At 36.9% G+C, this 19433-nt stretch overlaps 1 protein-coding gene and 1 long non-coding RNA gene across 4 annotated transcripts in view; one reads left to right on the forward strand and one right to left on the reverse strand.

Moving 5' to 3' along the window:
• Window positions 1–19433, reverse strand: part of wscd2 (WSC domain containing 2) — a 53019-nt gene that overhangs the window by 18757 nt on the left and 14829 nt on the right. For 2 of the 3 annotated variants that reach the window (XM_027140675.2, XM_027140651.2), the window contains exon 2: window positions 5942–6544. In XM_027140675.2, the coding sequence (XP_026996476.1) occupies window positions 5942–6242 (301 nt within the window). In that variant the 5' untranslated portion in view covers window positions 6243–6544. Of the gene's footprint in view, window positions 1–5941; window positions 6545–10160; window positions 10183–19433 lie in introns of those variants that run through there. The other variant, XM_047818638.1, reaches the window with a different exon arrangement.
• LOC113639060 lies at window positions 1071–6125 on the forward strand. Its single transcript, XR_003439753.2, has 3 exons — window positions 1071–1139; window positions 2088–2202; window positions 5989–6125. It is a non-coding gene; the product is annotated as an uncharacterized LOC113639060 (long non-coding RNA).

Genomic DNA, 19433 nt, shown 5'->3' on the forward strand with positions numbered 1-19433 from the left:
TAAAATATTTCTCGTTAGTGAGTGAATGCAAAGGGGTTTCTTTCCAATATTACAACATTTTCCTTTACTGCAAAAAGTGAGATCCCACTTAAACCACCCACGGTCAAGTAACACAAGCAACACATTTCTATTCTTTTCTATGAAATTAAACTTCCTCCTCTTCACCAGAAAGGATAAATCTATTAAGCTAATCTTGCAAGTTACTCTTGAAGCAATGAGACTATAAAGAACTCAGTGGAATTTTTTTTAATAACAACCCAATAGTGAGAGCTCTCAATTTACACAGATCAAAAGTTCAGGAGTTTAAATCTCAGCACTGTTAAACAATCACAGTTGAGCCCATTAACCTCTCTGCTCCATGTACTATATCGTTACAACAAGCTACTGTAGAATATTTGAAAAAATAAATCTGAATCTGTTCTGAAATGAATTGTATTGGAGTGTACGGATTAAAACATGATGAGGAGAGCTGTTATATATAATGAGCACAATTCGTTGTGCTGTTATATAAAATTAATCAACAGCACCTAACAAATAAAAAAGAGAATTCCAACTGGAACTGGAAAGGATAATATTGGATTGATTGTGAGATTGAATCCGGTGAACATGCTGATGATTGTTAGTCTCACCAGGAGACTTATGCTTAGATCGCCATGAGGGCACAGTAAAATATGGGAAGGCAGGCACGCAAAACGGTTGAAAGGCGTACCAGAATAAGCCGTCATGTCAAATGAAGCACCATGTATCTCTTCTGGAGTCCCAGCACCTGGTTCAAAGCAATGCAAATATTATGTTCTTACATCTAAATGCACCATGAATGCTGCTTTCTTTTTTTTTTTCTACCATACTTTAAATTCCACAACTCAGCTAACCCCGTTTCGGCCTCGTGATGTTCTGCGCACTTGGAACGTGACGACTCTTTCTCTTCCTCTTATTTCACAGTGCAGCTGTGTTCCAGTGGCCCAGTTTTATTAGGGTGAAATGCTGTAAAGTAGATTGTGCTATTCTAAAAAAATAAGGAAGTTTTTTTCCTGTTTATACTGCTGACAACAAAAAATGACAACAGTCACATCCATATGTGTCAACAGCATCCTTAAATACCATGTACGAGCACTACATGCTTACGAATGCCGCATGGTGTAAGTTCTTAGCGATTGTTTACTCTCTGTCTGATCTGTGAGCTTATGATCCTTTGGCTTTCTGATTACTCTCTGAATTCTCTAGCATCATTGTCTATGTCCCTGGTTTTTATTGTTATTGAAATTTGGGTTGTGGATAATCTGCTTAGCGAATGAACTCTACACTATCTAACTACTGTATTAATGTTAATGGAATGTTGTGGAATGTCTGTGAGACAAAGTGAGGTCTTGTTTTTCTGTTATCATTTCCTCACCAGGCTCAATTTTTTTCCCTCTCTCTTGCACTTTTTGAGGAAAAAACATGCAGCTTGTGTAGTCATGTGACTGAGAAACCAGAAAATGCAAACTCTTCTATCCTGAAGACTCTCTCTCTCTGTCTCTCGCTCTCTGTCTCTCAGTGTGTCTCTCTCTGTGTCTCTCAAGTTTCAGGAAATGTACTGACCATTACAAAGCAAAAATGTCACAAAGTTTTCGTAACAATTTTTTTTAATCATAATTAAAGACTTTAATTTGTTAAACAACAGACTGATGAGCTGCTATACTAGAAAAACAATGCTCAGCTTCTGAGAATTGGAGAACTTATCTATGCTGTGGTTAAAATAGGAGTAAATGACGCAATAAAAGCTAGAAGTGTTCTGCCATGACATGAGGCTTTCTGGTTTCTCTGTAACATGTTTAGTCTTCAAGAGAGAGGAAAATCTGTTCATAGATGTGTTGTAGAATGATTGGCATCTCTAAATAGACTATAGTCTCTGAATGGATGTATAAATGTGTGTGAGATTTGGCTCTTCATTGGGTTCATGAAGTTGGAAAGGCAGCAGTCTCCATGCAACCCTGTGTAGGTGTAGGATAAGCGGTGCAGAAAAATACAGATATATTGATAATTTGCAATGTATTATGTAGTAACTGCAAGTCTACTGCAAATATGTGTTTTATCATACATTACAGAAAAAGAAAATACAGCTCTACAAGTTTACTCACAAGGAAATAAGATGCAGTTGATTGCAGATTGGTGTTTTTGAAGTGAATTACTGACGGACCACAGGGAGGCAGAGTGGAGGCGGTAAACTCTGAGCTAATTCTATTATAATTTGAAATATTTTTTAAAATGTAGCCATAGAAAGACGGCCAAAGGAGAAGGGCAGGACAAATGAGCTTGCCGTCTGCAATTTCATTGTGTGTATTATTCAAACTCATGGATAATGAATCAAGATCCTATATCCAACATTTTCATCGACTGAATATGAGACCACGTGAGAACATGGGGCATTGTTTTTTCTTTTTCCTTCTTTTGCAATATCACTTCATAGTGAATTGAAGCGAATTGAATAAGGAATCATTAAGTCAATCAATCCTAAGCTTTGGGATCTAATATTAAAGCTTTAATATTAAAGCTAATGGTGGAGCCATTTATTTATTTATTTATTTATTTATTTATTTATTTAATCGGAGGTAATCTGTAGATGACATCTCACATATGGCTGGGGAGAACCAGTGGCAAGAGACTAAAAGGTTTTACCATCCAAAGCCATCTGTTCTTAATGCTTAAACCTTATTGAGGTTCATCTTAATGAAAAGAGACACAATTCCCTGTTCCAGTTGGAGTTTGATTCCCAATTTGCTGCCATGTATACGAGCATAACAATGTGCTCGCTATGTGTTTATTCTTTATTAGAACTGAAAATGAGGATCATGACTATATTGAAATCATAGGATTTTTATTATAGAGCTGAGGTATAATATGTAGTTAAAACATAATATTAGGAGTTAATGCACATTGGCTAACACATCAGGAATGAGTGTTAATTTTAAAAATAGTCATCACGTTATTTTTACTTCAATTACTGCACAAAGTCACCAGAAAAGAGAAATTCAGTAATGGCGAAGATCTTCAGAACTCCCACTGAGAACAGCAATACTTCATAGTAAGTTACAACGGAAGTGAAGAGACAGTATGATAAGCTTATTAGCAGTTTGCACAAGTTACTATAGATCTGATACAGTACTTGAAGACGTCTGACATGCATGACCTCTAGATTTATGATGAACATAATGTAGCAAATTTTATTTCATAATACACTAATTAAATCTCTTGGTCTAGGAGAGTACATTAGCTACAACTATCCCAATCATATTAGAATAAATCTTTTTGAGAAGACCGCACCACCTCTGGGACAGAGCCAGATGTGAATTATTGCTCTTTTTAAACTCTAGAAATAGGCCCATCTGTGCACAGCAATCTGGTTCAAAACGTATAACAATCTGTTCACATGCTACACTGTACACTATGTATTCCTATAATAAGCTCCAAGATTATTTCATAAAAGCATGGAGAGACTTCTGATCTCAAAGCTCATTAATTAAGTCGCTGAAAATGCCAGCAGAATAAATGAGCGTTCATAAACAATGGCAGAAGATTAAGGCAACACATTGAGGGCATCAAGGTGTAGACAAACTGTTAATGTTATTAATTTAGTGCTTGGATGTATATAGCTCCAGTAAAAAAAAAAAAAGCTGAAACAGGCTAGAAAACAAGACTTGAAGCTACAAATAAGCACAATTATACTTTATACAGAGAAACTTCAGGCCACACACAATAACCAATATGAAACAGGTGAGCACAGTTGGAAACAAACCAATAACTACAAACCAAAAGCATTACAATTTCTCTTCACTGGAGCTAAGAAGCCCAAACGCTGTTGATCACTGTGCATGATGCAAGCTCCATGAAGACATGGTGTGTTAAGCTTGCATCAGATACCAAACGTTATTGCTAGAACCATGAATTCTGGTGGGTAGCTTTCTCCTGGCATCCTCCAAACCAAGATTCATCCATTCAAGTAGCAGATTCATCAGAACACATTTGTACTTCAGTGGAAGACTCCACTTTACACTTATCGTATGATTGTAAGCTTGTGTATAGCTCCTCAAATCTAATCTAACAAGTCTCATGAGGCACAGTTCTTGGTCTCTTGTTCTCTTCTAGATGCGTTCATTTCCATTTTCCAATAATAGCACTTACAGGTGACTGGGGCAGATGTAGAAGGAAAGAAATTTTATAAACTGACTGAATTTTTTACACTAAAAATGGGTTTGGGGTGTCCCTTATATACTTTTGACCCTTCAGTTATATTGTATGTCTACATTAAAAACGAAGTACGTTTGCCTTGACTAACAAATAAGATCCTGAATAAACAGAAATGATAAGTTAGGAATTTTCCTTTTGTTTTCCGCCGAGTTGGCGACACGTTCAAATTCCAATCCTATAAAGCCATGAATCTTCTCTTTCTTATCGCTAGCTGTATCTATCTGTATAATGTCCAGCATGAGGCTGCAGCCACTGCCAACCTCATTCTGGCAATTAAGCCTGTTCCAGAGAAGCTGGCACAAACACTGCTCTTTCCATTAAACACAGTAAAAGAACGGAAAGAGAGCCATGTTCACTTTTCTCCCCAGACACTAAGAATGAGAGAGAGGAGTGAGGCAGCAATTACCAAGTCCATGTTGGGTCATGACTGTGTTAAAGCAACTGATGAAAGATATGTGAGCTCTCTGTTCATGCACTTACTGAGCTCATTAACCTTTTTCTTAAAACTACAAAATAATAATTTTTTTTTTAATCACTAGTTATCACACTCCATGTTCGTTTATGAGTATTTGTAAGTAATGAAACATAACATGTTTGGTTATAGAAAATTAGTCAACAAATTGTTACGATAAATGAGACACATTGTGATGCAAAGCAGAGTTAATTATTTTATAACAGCACAACCTTGCTTTATTCCTCTTACTACGCAGTATTCGGATGATTATTTTCATGGGTACATGTATGGCATTGTAAAATGTTGAAAATGTATAATGTTTGGATAGATTTTCACATGTACTGTATATGCACAGAGAGCACACAATAACAAATAACAATGGCAAATAATTTCTTAATAAACAAACTTATCTGGAAACAGAATAAGACAATTTCAAGCTTGAATATATGAAAATATTATAAGGATTAATAATCCGAAATATATTTAAAAACTAAACTAATGTAGAAATGTAGGTTATTTATATTAGGTTATATTATTTATATTGCTAAGTTAAAAAATAAGATTGCAGTGTGTGAAAGCAGGTAAGAAACTGTACCTTCATAAAAAAAAAAAAAAAAAACAGCAGCTAGGTCTAAAAAGTTTTGTTCACTCTTTCTTCTCCTACCCACAGATTTTAGCTTATACTTTGGATTTCACACAAGAGCACTAAATTAATAGTTTGTACAGTAGTTTGCTTCTTCGATTCTTTAAATGTGAAGTTTGACAAAAATGCATTGAAATGTTTAAATGAGCAAAGTCTCTGAGTACACTGAAGATATTACACCAAGCTATTTTATGGCTTCAAATGACAGAATTTAAAAAGATCCTGAATGTTCTGTGTAGTGCAAAAGAGTAGAATGAATACTGAGTATTAGATTTTTTTTTTTTAATTGTTTAAACTTAAGTCATGCCTTGGCTCAGTTTCTTGAATTCTTGATTTTTTTATTCAGAGACTAGTTGAGGTTATTTGATGTATGATGTCAAAGTGTATCAAAGTGAAACTAAAGAGTTAAACTTGTATTTAGAAAACTATATATATATATTATCATATATTTTCTCGCCAATCAGATGGATCCCCAAACTTGGAAAAAAAAATTGTTCATGACCCCAAAATATTATGATTAACTTTTATTTTAAAATAAGTGTAAGTAAAACGGTAAAATCAGTGTAAAGTCATAAACAGAGAAAGTGCTATTTATGTGAAAAATGATGTGACTCTACCTCTGCCCTCCTCTGGTTCTTTCTCTCTGCTTCTTGCTTTGGTCCAGGTGAGCCCTAACCTTCGTGTGGTTCGAATGTCACTAAATGCCCTCCTGACGATGCCCAAGCCTTCAGCGGACGTAGCCATGCCCCCCCCAACTGAGGCTAATGGGCCGCGTCCACCACTGGAGCCCGAATCTCCTGCGAAGCCTGAGTGAAGGAAGACGAGACTGCCGGCTGTGAGGTAGAGAAGGATGAAGGAGAAGAAGCGCACTGGTTTGCGACGGAAATAGCGCTGGATCTTCAGCAAGGGCCGTGCCATGGCCTCCAGGCTCACGAACAGACATGAAAAAGTTCTAGGAGCTGTTCTTTCTCTAAAAATAGCCGTTCTGTCCGCAGCCCTGAGGACTGATTCTGCTATGAGAGGACATTGAAGGCTTTAAGCCAGCGATGTGCTAAAGAACAAAAAGTCAACTCCAGTACTTTTTCTCCACCATTGTGTGGGTGTGTGTGGACGCCATGTTGTGAAAGACGAGACGAAAGGCGATAGCGCTGTCCCTGACGCTATCTTTCTCTCAAGGTCTCTTTCCCACCGAGCCAGCCGTCAATCAAGCCTGTGTCAGACTAAAAAACAGAGGGAAGAAAAAAAGGGAGTAAGTAAGCACAGTCAAGTGCTCTAGATTGCATTTGTACAGTCACTTTGCCAAAGGCAGTTAATTCAGATTCCTTTTCACAGAGAGATATCTGATTTTCTCTGGGTAATCTAAGGGTGCAAGTAAAGCCCAGATTTTTTTTTCCTCAAGCTCTTCTTTCTTTTAGGGCAACATGAAACTTTAGCATATTTTTCAGACTCAAATCTAGAACAATCCACATGTCTGTCATGTCCAAGATGATTACATTAGCAAGCTGAGATGTAATGCTTTTTCTCTTGATGCTACTGTATCACCCCAGTGAACAAGTGGGAAGTATCGTGAGGAGTTAATGTCAATTTTATTTGGACCTCAAATGCAGCTATAGAAATTCCTGAAATTACAGGAAACCTCAAAGGCGTGTCTCAGTGAAATGAGATTCTGACCTCAGACCTTTTGCATGATATTTACTTGAGTAATATAAAGTCCATGTTTTACATTTGACGGCAAAGGGTTAGAAAAATATACGTCCACATTTTCCATCCCTGACTATTTTTAGGCTTAAAGGAAAGCACTTGTGTTTACTCCATGCTTTAACTCAAGAGAAATCAGGTGCAGATAATATTAGTATTGGCTCAAAAGTGCTTTACTACTATTTATTGGGGCAGATGTGGCTCAACTGGTTAAGGCTCTGGGTTGTTGATCGGGGTTCAAGGCCCAGCACAGCCAAGCTGCCACTGCTGGGCCCTTGAGCAAGGCCCTCAACCCTCCCTGCACCAGGGGTGCTGTAGCTGCCCCTGCACTCTGACCCCAACCTCCTCAGTTGGGGTATGTGAAGAAAAGAATTCTATTCTATTCTACTACCTTTAAGTCCTTTTAATCATCCTTTGGACAAAATAATGCAGTTGTGTTTTTAATGATGTGACCAAATCTTTAGTTTTCAATAAGTGATAAGTGAAAGAAAAGATTTGGAATCCCAGTTTACTCGGTTCTCTCTCCCCCTTTATTTTAAACCACTGCTATATGGATCAAAAATCACGACTGTTGTCAGGTTGAGAGAGAGAGAGAGAGAGAGAGAGAGAGAGAGAGAGAGAGAATACCAAAAGAAACCCTAAGGGAAATGGACTCACTTGCTTTCACTTAATCACACAGTCGTTTGCTAATTAAAATCAGCTGCACATCACTGCATCACAAGATCTCAGTAGATGATTTATTTCTTCAGCTTTCTGATATATTCGATCTATCCATTTCTTAATTCTAAACTTTTCTAAAAATCATTTAATTTCATTTTAAACTTTTGTGGCTCTGTAGTTATAAAATACAAAACAATATACTGTGCTAAAGGCACTTTAACGTGACCTTTTTTATGTCTAAAATGAAGACACTTGAGTTGATGTATTTCATATGTATTTCACACAACTTAGGCTTGTCTGTGTTGCATGTCTTTTGTTGGATATGGATGGATGGATGGATGGATGGATGGATCATTTTAAAAGAAGATGGAGAAGATTCTCTCAAAGGCTGCAGTGTGTATGGAGGTTGTAAACAACCACACACGCACGCACACACACAGTGGCTCTTGGAGAATGTTTAAACTACTTAAGACTCTGCTGCTACAAGGACAGTGGAATTTTCCATAACCAAAACTTCTCTATTTCTCTATTAATATTAATAATAATAATAATAATAATAATAATAATAATAATAATAATACACAAGTAAATATACACTAGTACAGACTGTACACTATACCACTATACCTAAAGCTTTCATTTGCTTAAAATATTAAACTCTGTGTGGTGAAACAAGTACAAACCTTTTTTAATTTGTGGCAAGTAAATAGAATTAAAAGTTTGATTGAAATACAAATGCTCTTATTTATTGTTTATTTATTTAATATTATTTTTTGAGTTGTGTTAATGTGTTGTTCTCATCTGCCATGTGAACCTTTACTTTCACACTTACACTCAGAATTTAGGCACAAATATAAGCGTCACATTTCAATTCAGAGCAAAAACAATAAGTAAAACTGTGCGAGCATAATTATTCATTGCAGCATTGCTGGGTTCTTTTCTAGCAGCATGATGAAGTCTAAAACGGCTGTGTATTTTCTATCCGCCATGATGCATGTGTGGTAGTTAGTTTCATTAAAGGTGGTACAGTAATCATGAGCACCAAGGTGAGTTGAGCAGTATCATACCAGGTGTTTCTAAATAATCACAACTACTGTAGCACCTGGGAAATGGATCCATCCTTTCAAGGATATATTAATCCCTTGTTTATTTTTTCTATTATTTTTTTTATTAGCAACACACTAAATTTGCATTGTTAGTTATTTCCCTATTCAATTAAATGCTGGGGTGAACGATGGGACAGTTATAAATATATAGTTCTGTCTAACACCAAGATAAAACTAGATTTTTTTTCCTTTGCATTGTATTAAATAACAAGCAATTCATTTAGTAATAAATCTTGTTTTGCACAATGAAAGGAAAAGCGGGTCAGTATGTCTGAAACAAAAAAAGTGCGTCAAAACAAAACTGAGTCACATGGGGTCAGAACAAAGGAGATAAATGCAAGGTTGGAGACCAATCTTTTTTACAGAAAGACTAAGAATTTCAAGATAAGTCAAGATAAAGCATGAGTGTTTACTGTATTCTATTTAAGAATAATGTACCCACCCCAATCAGCCATAACATCATAACCACTGAAAGGTGACGTGAATAGCATTAATTATTTTGTTACAGCGGTATCTGTTAAGACGTGGGACAATTTGGCAGCAAATTGTTTGTAAGTGTTTGGAACAGTTACAATGGGCAAATGTAAGGCTCTCAGCATCTGAGCCAAAACATCTTAAACAGCATGGTCTTGTGTGGTGTTCCTGGTATGTAGTGTTTATATTTGGCAAAAGTCCTCCAAGAAAGATATACACTATCTAGTCTATCCATCCATCTACTGTATTCTCTACACCACATATCCTACCCGGTCACAGGAAACCTTTAGCCTATGCCAGGAGCCACAGGGCATAATGCAGGGTTCAACATGGACAAGATGACAGTCTATCACAGGGAACAATCGCGCGCGCACACACACACACACACACACACACTTTAAAGAAGACAAAAGTCTGCAAACTTAGAGAAGTCCACACACTTTTGCCTTTGAACTGGGGGAGGAAACTGGAGTACCTCCAGGAAACCCCCAAGGCACAGGGAAAACATGTGAACTCCATACACACAGCAGAGGCAGAATTAAACCCCAGACATTAAAAAGGTGTGACCAAAAATGTTAACCACCAAGCAAAGACAAAGTTTTTGATTTCACAGGACTTGCTGACTAACCCAGACTGTGTTCACACATGGTATAGTCTGGGTTCTCTTGATATTTTGACATTCAAAAACATTTTTACACCTGACAAAATGTTCCCAGTCTCCAGTATAAAAAGCACAGAAACAGCATGCTATGCTAACTAAGCAGCCTGGACATTAATCTACAAAAAGCACTAAAATAATTGTAATATTATTTAAACAAAACAAAACAAAATTTGCATTTAACATAAAACCTAAACACAACTATGACAAGGAAACAGTAGGTAGTAAACAAAACGGAACCTGGATATGGTAACAAAGTTAATAGCTATGAACAACAATGACTCACAAAAACAAAGAGGACAAGACAGGCATATATAAGGCAACCAATCAAGGTAAGCAAGGAACAGGTGAGATGGTGGGAAAGTAGGACAGGTAAGGGCATAGCACTGTCAACAAGAAACCACCTGCCATCCCCGCTCTGGTAATCTTGAAAGAAACGGTTCAAGATTCTGTCAGTTATAATAACAATACAAATAAAGCAAACTTTGGGAATATGTGAAATATGTGAGTTTGAACAAAAAGATCATCTCCCACGGTAAATCATGTAGCTAATACATTGCACATGTGTGTTGTTTTTTTAATTGGACTCATTTCAGTAAAAGCTTTCCTTCAGCTGTCAGTGCAGTAATACAGGACTAACATAACACACACACACCCATGGTTTCCTGAAAAGGCTTCAATAATCTGACTGCACATACATCGAGGGACATCACCCTTGAATTACCATACTGTCGCTTGACTCGACTAGGTGCACTGCCCCTCTCCATTCAACAAATTCTTTCTACAATCCCAGTTTTATTTTGAGAGCATGCTGGACACCAAGCTCATAAAGAAGAAGTAGCTGAGGTTCATGTTGTTCCAACTCACTTTCCAAGCTCCTGATCACTATGGGAACACTAATCCAAGGAAGCACAGAAAAATTTGTGTGCCTACTGAGTGTGGTGTTTGAGTGGGTAAATTTAAACCTGATTTAGAAATTTTTTTGGTGGGAGAGTTAGCCTGTTTTCAAGTTGCTTTCACAGAGTAGAAGACTGGAGACAGAAGAGGAAGAGGAAGAGGAAGGAAGCTCTACCACAGGCTGACAGTATGCCTGGTGTCTACTCCCGGCTCCTCTGGAAAGAGTCAACATGATGGACCATGTTTTGGATCCTGCTTGGAAATTTTACCCAGAGAGGCCAGACTGCTGGAAGAAATATCAAGTCAAGTCAAGTCATTTTTATTGTCACATCACCACAACACGTGCCATTGTGAGTGAAATATTGGATCCCCCTTGGAGTGAATCTGTCAGGAAATACCATTTACTTTGGGTTATGGCCTGTCTCCACCCATGTCCCATCATTGGTTGCCTTGATTACTTGTGCGTCTTAAATACTTGCAAATGTTTTAAGTTTGCCCTTTGAGTTAATTCCTTGTGTTTCTCTGGTAAAATGTGAAGTATTGTTCAGTGGTTACCTGCCTGATGTAGTTACCTGTTTTATTGTTTTGGCACTTTCCCATGTTTACACTGTTGGTTGATCTCCAGACCAAATCTACTTTAGAATTTGAAATGGCCTGCTGTTTTGGATTTGTCTGCCTCGCCAACTTTTAACTGCATCTGTGTCCGTCTCAACCTTCCTGAAATGTCTACAATATGACTCTGATAACAAGTGCAGAATTTCTTAGAACATCATCAGCTTCTAGACATTAACTATTTTTATGTCATTGAAAAAAAATTAAAGTATTTACAGTATTTGAGAAAAGTATTTTGTGTTTCCATAATGAGTTTCATATGAGCCATAATGAACAGTCAAAGCAAAATGTAATGTTTTTAGATTTTCAGGTTAAAGTTTGAGGTCACTACATGTACATTCCTCACAATCTGTATTTTTTAAATGATGATATCATCACTGTGTGCTGCAGTAAAATAAGAACAGAATTTTTGACTGAGTAGTGAAGTATGATGCAATATTTCAATCAATTAAACCATCTATGTGCTAGACCACCACTTCTCTCTCTCTGCAGAGCATTCTTTTATTTCCAGATTCTGTTCAGCAGGTTAGATATCATATCAGATTAAATCAAATAAACTCTAAGCACAATGATGTTTACATTAGATTTCACTGCCCCAGCAGCTTCTAACCATGTGTGTATGTATGTGTGTGTGTGTGTGTGTGTGTGTGTGTGTGTGTGTGTGTGTGTGGGGGTGTGTGTGTGTGTAAGCCTGTGCATGTGTGTTTGCTGCCAGTAAATTTAGCTCATAGCCTACATTTCCTGATCAAATCTTTTCCACTCCACTCTAATTTCCTGAATATTCTCTATTACATCAACAACATTAATATAGTTTCCCTCTTTATCCATGTACCAAAAATAAATCGGTGTTGCATTTTTCTTATAATGTAGCACACTCTTTTAAGCATGCTTACTCATTTAAAACAAAAAAGGTCCAGCATTTAAATGTGTCAGTTGGAGCCCACATTAGTTGTAATGATGACTGTAATGATGAACTGACTAAAATCTTTGTTGCAGCATCTCTCATTTTTAACCTTTTGGACATACCCTTATTATTCTTAGCAAAACTAACTTACTATAACAAACAAACTATAAGAAAACATCCTTTATTGGCACATGTACTGCACAAATATCGTGAGAATTTTCCTTCACACACCACATATGGTTCAAAAGCTGGGGTCAAAGCACAGGGTCTATGACCCATCACCACTGGAGCAGTTGAGGGCTCAGGCCCATGTTCAAAACCATTAGAACTGAGCCACCACTTCATTCTCTACAGGAGAATCCAGTCACTTCCCTAAGAGGCCACTCTGATGCACTTTCTTGTCATCTCAAGATTGAACATGCTCTTCACAGTTGCCACCAGACCTCTGCGACTGATCAAAAATGCAGCTGTGTTCCTTGTTTTCAATGTCCCATGGTTCTTCCACTTCACCCCATCGCTGTGCTTTCTTCTCTTCTTAAAACACAGATGCTGGCACAAATCTGGTGGAATGAATCTATCCTTACTGTCCAAAAATGCCTGAATCAATAACTATTGCAGCAAGCACTGAAGTTATTTTAGAAAAAATATCTTAAGTAAACACCTTCTACTCTAACTCCTCTCAAGCAGGGTTTAGATTAAAGTTGTGCCCCAGGACATTTTCTGTAGACTACAAAGCATTTCAACGCAATACTAAACATCTCCAAGAACATTAAACTCAAAATAACACAACCCCCTAAACCCCCAGGTTACTCAACTGATTTGTATCTACAGAGTTCCTACAAACTAATAGGAAAGGTATTATATTTATCAGGATTTGACACCAGTTCCAGGGATTTTTTTATTGGGTTAAAACTAAGCAGAGTTTAAGTACATACAGTACATATTCATCCAGGGGGAATTTAGTCAGCAGTCCAAACTGACTGGAAACTGGAGAATGTATAGAAACCCACTGTCATCCCCATGGTGGTGATTAATGAACAAAATTTGTCTGGTAACTTCCAAAAATGATTTTCTTAAACCTCATGTACACAAGTACATGTTTATTTCTTCCTTTTTCATACCTTAATAAACATTACTGGATGGATCTTATTAGTCACACTATATATTACTATATATACTCTAATGATTTATTAAGTGGGTTCCCTTTTGTGTGTCTGGTTCCTCTCAGCTCTGCTTTTGTTTGCCATTTTCATTTCTGATTTGCTTGTTAGTTATCAAAAGCCATATTTCCAGATATGATCTAGTGGCTTTCTGGCTCTCTGCTGCTAAACAAAAATGGGCAGCATGTTAAATGACATTTGGACGGGTAAGGTAAAGGGCAGGAAGCTTTTACAGGTGATGGATCACCAGCTCGAACAAAACTACATTTAAATAATGGACAGCGGAGTGAGCAGATGGGCATTTATACAAGCAGCCAATGATAGCTTGGCACTCAAGCATTTTAGCGCCTGAAAGAACCAGCTGAGAAAACTGTTCAGCTCTAATTTTGGACTAAACTCACTTACTAAGAAGTGAATGCAATTCAATAGAAATCTAAGCTGTAATATTACATTCATGTTGCATAACAGAATGATCTGCCCTTTGCTGAATTTGCAGATGTATATGGATAGAAAAGATGCGCTGTATCTTTAAATGCATTTCACTCATGCCTTAATTGACAGTGCTGAAATTAGCACTGAAATGACTCCAGACCGGTAACCAGATGATTATCTGCCAGAACGCTAGCGTTCAGAGGCTTAGCAACATTGAGATTAAATTTTAACATGACAACTTATGTAGCTTCTATATTTAACTTGATCTCATGAAAGTAATTTATATGAATTTAAATAAACCAACTTGGTATTGGTTTAAATTGGTATAACTTATAATTTACAGATGTTCAAGGTAAAGGTTTCTGATTAGAAATCAAAGCCGTTTCTACACACACACACACACACACACACACACACACACACACACACACACACACACACACACACACACACACACACACACACTATGTAAACAACCATAAAAATGTGCATTTGCATCAAATAAATAATACTAATAATACAACATATAAAAAGCATCACATTTTCCTTGTCTAAAAGAAGACGAAGAAGAAGAAGACGACGACTTTGAATGGGTTAAGGGTCCAACTAGTGCAGCCAAAGAAGGAAAAATGTGGCGAGAGAGAATATGTGACAGATGGCAAGCAAACTAAATAAAATGAAGAGGAAAAAAATGACAGGAAGACATCTCACAAAATAAAAATCAAACATGAGAATGATTTAATTTATTTCAATTTAAAAGGCAACTGAAATGTTGAACCATTTGTCATTTTTCATTCAATACTACTTTAAAGAAAAAGGTTTTAATGTCCACAGGAAGAAAACAGCACATTCTATATCCTTCTCTAGGCTTGTGCAATCTAATGATGATCAAGATACACAACATAAATGTAATGTTAAAGGTCACCTCTTCTGCTTCTGCCGTCTGTATCAGAGATTTTAACCAAACTGAGTAATGAGTAAGTAATGAGACTCTTGTACTATTCCACTGTGAAAGTAACCCTGGTTCATCTGGTTTTCCCCAAGCAGACGATTCTTTTTTGACTTTCCCACGTTATTAAATAGTTTTTTGTATTTTATTTTTTTTCCGGTCCAACACACCGTCTATGATGCAGGTTTGAACATTTAATATTAATTCAAAATTCTTGAATCTGGAAATGTCCGTCCTAAATCTGGGCTGATTTTAAAATGATTAAAACACCCCACATGAACTGTACAACCTGATTGCTTGTAGTTTTGCTCCCTAATTTGGAGTGTGTGTGTGTATGTGTGTGTGCGCACAAACTACACAAATATGTATATTTCATATTATTTTTTATTATCAGTTATGGATTATTAAAGTGTTATATGAGACTTTTTTTGGTAAATTGCTGGCAGGAAAATCAATATCGCACAAAGCTGCTCTCTGCTGTGAATGACCAGAGAGCCCAATCCCAAGTTTCTATTGATTCACAAAACTCAAGCTTGTAAAAGAGCAATAGACTATGGCTACACCACAGATACTGGAAGCGCTGAAATTTATGCAAATCACAAACCATTAAAACTGTTAGATGAACCACCAACAAAAGCAAAGCCTCTACCCACACAGCAGCACTACTGAAGTTGAGACAAATTCAATGACTCTGAAAGCTTAGCAAAGGGATCAGCCACGAGTATCCCTTTGTAATCTGTGTAATACTCCACAGTCCATTAAGTGCCCATGCTTTTATTCATTCCAGAGAGAGAAACTGAAATGGAGGGAAAAAGAGGAACGGTGAGGTAAATTAAAAGAAAAAAAAAATAATTTTAGTTATCTGTTAATCCATATTCCCTTATATACTGCCAATGATTTCAGAGGATTAGTAATCAGGATTTCCATTGGATTTAGCAGGCAATTTCAGAAACCATAATAATAAAAATGCACATTTACTCAAAAGTCTAGGCTATCATGTAGATTTCCAGAAATTTCTAATTCACAGCACTCTTGAATTTGTCACAGCTTGAAATATTTTAAAATTACCACAGATTTTTTACAGATCTGGCCCGAGACATGTACTTTACATACAACTTGTTTAACATGTATAATTCTTGACATGGTGAAATTTTCTCTAAAGAAATCTTTATCTATGGAAGGATTCTCCAGTATATGGGCTGTGTTATTTTTCAGAAATCTTTAGGATAGAAAGCTTTGCATTTTTTAAATTTGCTGACATTTCACAACATTAAGTGTAACTATAAACATATAAATGTATGATGTGCTGCCATTTAATACCTTTTTTAAACATTAAGTTGTTATTTTTCAAAATGTGACTACTGGGGAACAAATCACATTAGAAGGTGATGTTGCCAAAAGCAAAACTAACCAACTTTGTTATGTAGCTGCATCTGGGTAAATATTCAATATAATTCGGACAAACCTGTTTAAATCATCCAGTTCTGATTTGCAATTAATATTACAAATATTCACTCAGAACCTTTTGACATTTTCATATTTTGACTTTTTCACCATCATTAGATGAACAATGACTTCACAGGAGGATGTTTATCAATGCTAAAATTATTCTTAAAGTATTACAAACCAATGGAATTCTGTTCTGTTATCTGTAAAATCAAAGGGATTCAACTCGTCAATGCCTCAAGTATTGTTCAGATCAAAAAAACCGATCCATAACCAAAATGATGTCAGGAATAAAAAAAGACAGAAACTTCACTGGTTCTCAATTTGGACTGATTATCATCCATGACCAATGAATAGAGAGACCAATCTGTTAGCAAGGTCAGATGATGTCCTCAAGCCACAAGAAAGAACAAAGACTGTCTTTGAGTCATGGAAAAAAGGACTGCTTCATGGTGTATCCATTCTGAGGAGCTTTACAGTCTCATCATTCAAAGCTGCGCTTTCACAAGCTAAAGATTAGCTTCAGTTTGCAGGTGATACAGTGTCAGTACAGAGAACTTTTTACAACATAGTCCAATAGTCCAATAAGCACTCACCTTGAGGGAGGACAGCCATTTATGACAAAATCCAAAAAAGTGAGAAGAAATTGATGCGAGCAAAAATTAGTTCAGTGGAGGTTATACTGTGAGGTTGCCTTGGGGTCCAAGATTCTCAATGCAACAATATTCCAACATTTTAACTAATATAAATGAATATTAATGTTTAGAAAAACATTAAACTAAGTCAAAAACTGCCCCAGAACTCTATGTTGTATGTTCAAAAATGGCTAATACCCTATAATTTCAAACATGCTCGTGAACAACTGATGCCCAAAAAACAACAATATGGAGCCTAAACGGTGAAAGACCACTGACTTAATCGAAATCTTCTATTAATGCAGCTCTTATGTGTCTTCATTTATGATCAAGTTTCACAAATAGTTGTATTATATAATATAAGTTGTGCTTGCAGTGAAAATAAACAAGAGATTGAAGCTTGACAGTGTAAATCTAATCGAATGTGCTGAAACTGGAGACTCAACAATCATTCATGTTATTTAAATCTGTTTATGTGAATCATCCACCATACCATTGTATGAGGTGTTACTATTAAATAAAGTACAGAGACCATGTTATCTGCTATGTTTGAGCTGATTTAGCTTTATTCTTTATTTCCTTTCTTTATTGTTAACAAAATGAACATTCAGTGCCACAATTAAAAAACGTAAATCTGATGTGTTCACATGTGGCACATTAGTGTAATAACATTCTGCGATTCTAATCAAGATGATGAGCGCAAATTCACCATGATGAAAACAATATCTATCCATGATTGGACATTTTTCATTATATCACATTGTAATTAATTGCAGAGCTTGGCTCAGAGTCCATTTAAATAATTACAAATCATCTTTTTTGCATCTTTTGAGATTGACGTGTGATCATGCAGTAATGCAAGCGTAGGTATTCATTGTAAGGCCACAGTGGCTTAGAGGTCAGCATGCCTGCCTTGCATCACCAGTTTTTGGGTTAATTTCCCACCTCCACTCTGCAATATGCAATATGTTGGCACCCATACAGTGTGTCCTATACCTTGTGCAGTTCTTATTTATAAGTAATATTTTCCATAGATTTTTTTTTAGATAGCAAACTTCATGTGAGCAATCATTTCTATTGGTTCACCTCCACCTACAAACTTTTTTTTTAACTGTAGCCTATGCATCACTTTGCTGTTCTACTATTCCACTTCCTCTCATATCTCATCTCATCCTGGTCCAAAGGGATCTCTCAGTTAACTTTATATGCATTTCGGTATCGGTAGAAATGTGGAGCTGTGAAATGAGATGATCTGCCAGTAATCTGATTTGACAGAGATCAGACATCTTTCCAGAATGTAGGCTAGCAGAAAGTGGCGGAAGAAAAAAAAAAGAAACAGATTTCATAAGTACGAATTGAATAAAGAATTGAAGAAAGTCAATGCAGTATATTTAGATAAAAGTAAATGGGGGTGAAAGGAAAGGAACAGCATCGTAGGGCATGTGTGGTCTACCCTCCATTTTATGAACCACTTATCCATACATACACATATGGTCGTGCAGAACATGGATTCTATCCGGGGGACTCTGGGTACAAGGCAGGGGGACACCCTGGACAGGGTGCCAGTCTATAGCAGGGCACAATCACACACCCTTATACATACTACAGATAATTTAGAGATGCTAATCAGCCCACAATGCATGTCTTTGGACTGGACGGTGGACTGGAGTTCCTGGAGGAAAGGGAGAATTAGTTGAAGTGGGGGGAAGTAGGGGAAGTGGGGGCAGTAGGGGAAGTGGTAGCCTAGTGTTTAAGGTGCTGGACTACTGATTGGAAGGTTCAGGTCCACCAATCTGCCACCACTGGGCCGCTGAGCAAGGCCCTAATCCCTTGCTTGCTCAGTTGTATGAAATGAAATGTACATTGCTTTTGAAAAGGGCATCTGCTAAATGCCGTAACTGTAAAAAGTTAATGTGCTAGCCATTAAGGAAATCTGTGGCCATCACACACTTGCCTGAAGTGTAGAAACTTGCTATTGGTAATCATTATCACTAACTCCTCCATGTTAATGATAATGCCAAAGGCAAGGAGAAAAAACTACACTCTCCAACCCCATTTTCAAGAATAAACGATTCCCCTTTATTCTCTTGGCAAGCTTTACTTAGTTACTGCAGGTCACAGATTTGATCTGACCTTAAACGAAACATGTGTTTTGTGTATACTAGTTTAAGTTGTTATAATGAAATGGAGAAAGTACAGGCAAACGCTGCCATTGGGAATGTTTTGGAAATCTAGAACTTTCAAGCATCTCCCTCGGAGATGTGATTGTGTCCATATGCTGTTCGGGTCTTTATTATACATGAAAACATTCCAATACTGTTAACATGTCCTCTTGGTATAGTTTCTGTCTCAGTATTAAGGCCTTTTGCAATACTTAAATTAAGCTTATTAGATGAAATTGTAAAAGGGTGGAGGCACTGAAACAACGTGACTGGAGCAGAGAGGCCAACAATGGTAACAAGAAAAATCCTAGCAGGC

The sequence above is a fragment of the Tachysurus fulvidraco genome, chromosome 9 (genome assembly GCF_022655615.1).
Source record: "Tachysurus fulvidraco isolate hzauxx_2018 chromosome 9, HZAU_PFXX_2.0, whole genome shotgun sequence".
Lineage (NCBI taxonomy): Eukaryota > Metazoa > Chordata > Actinopteri > Siluriformes > Bagridae > Tachysurus > Tachysurus fulvidraco.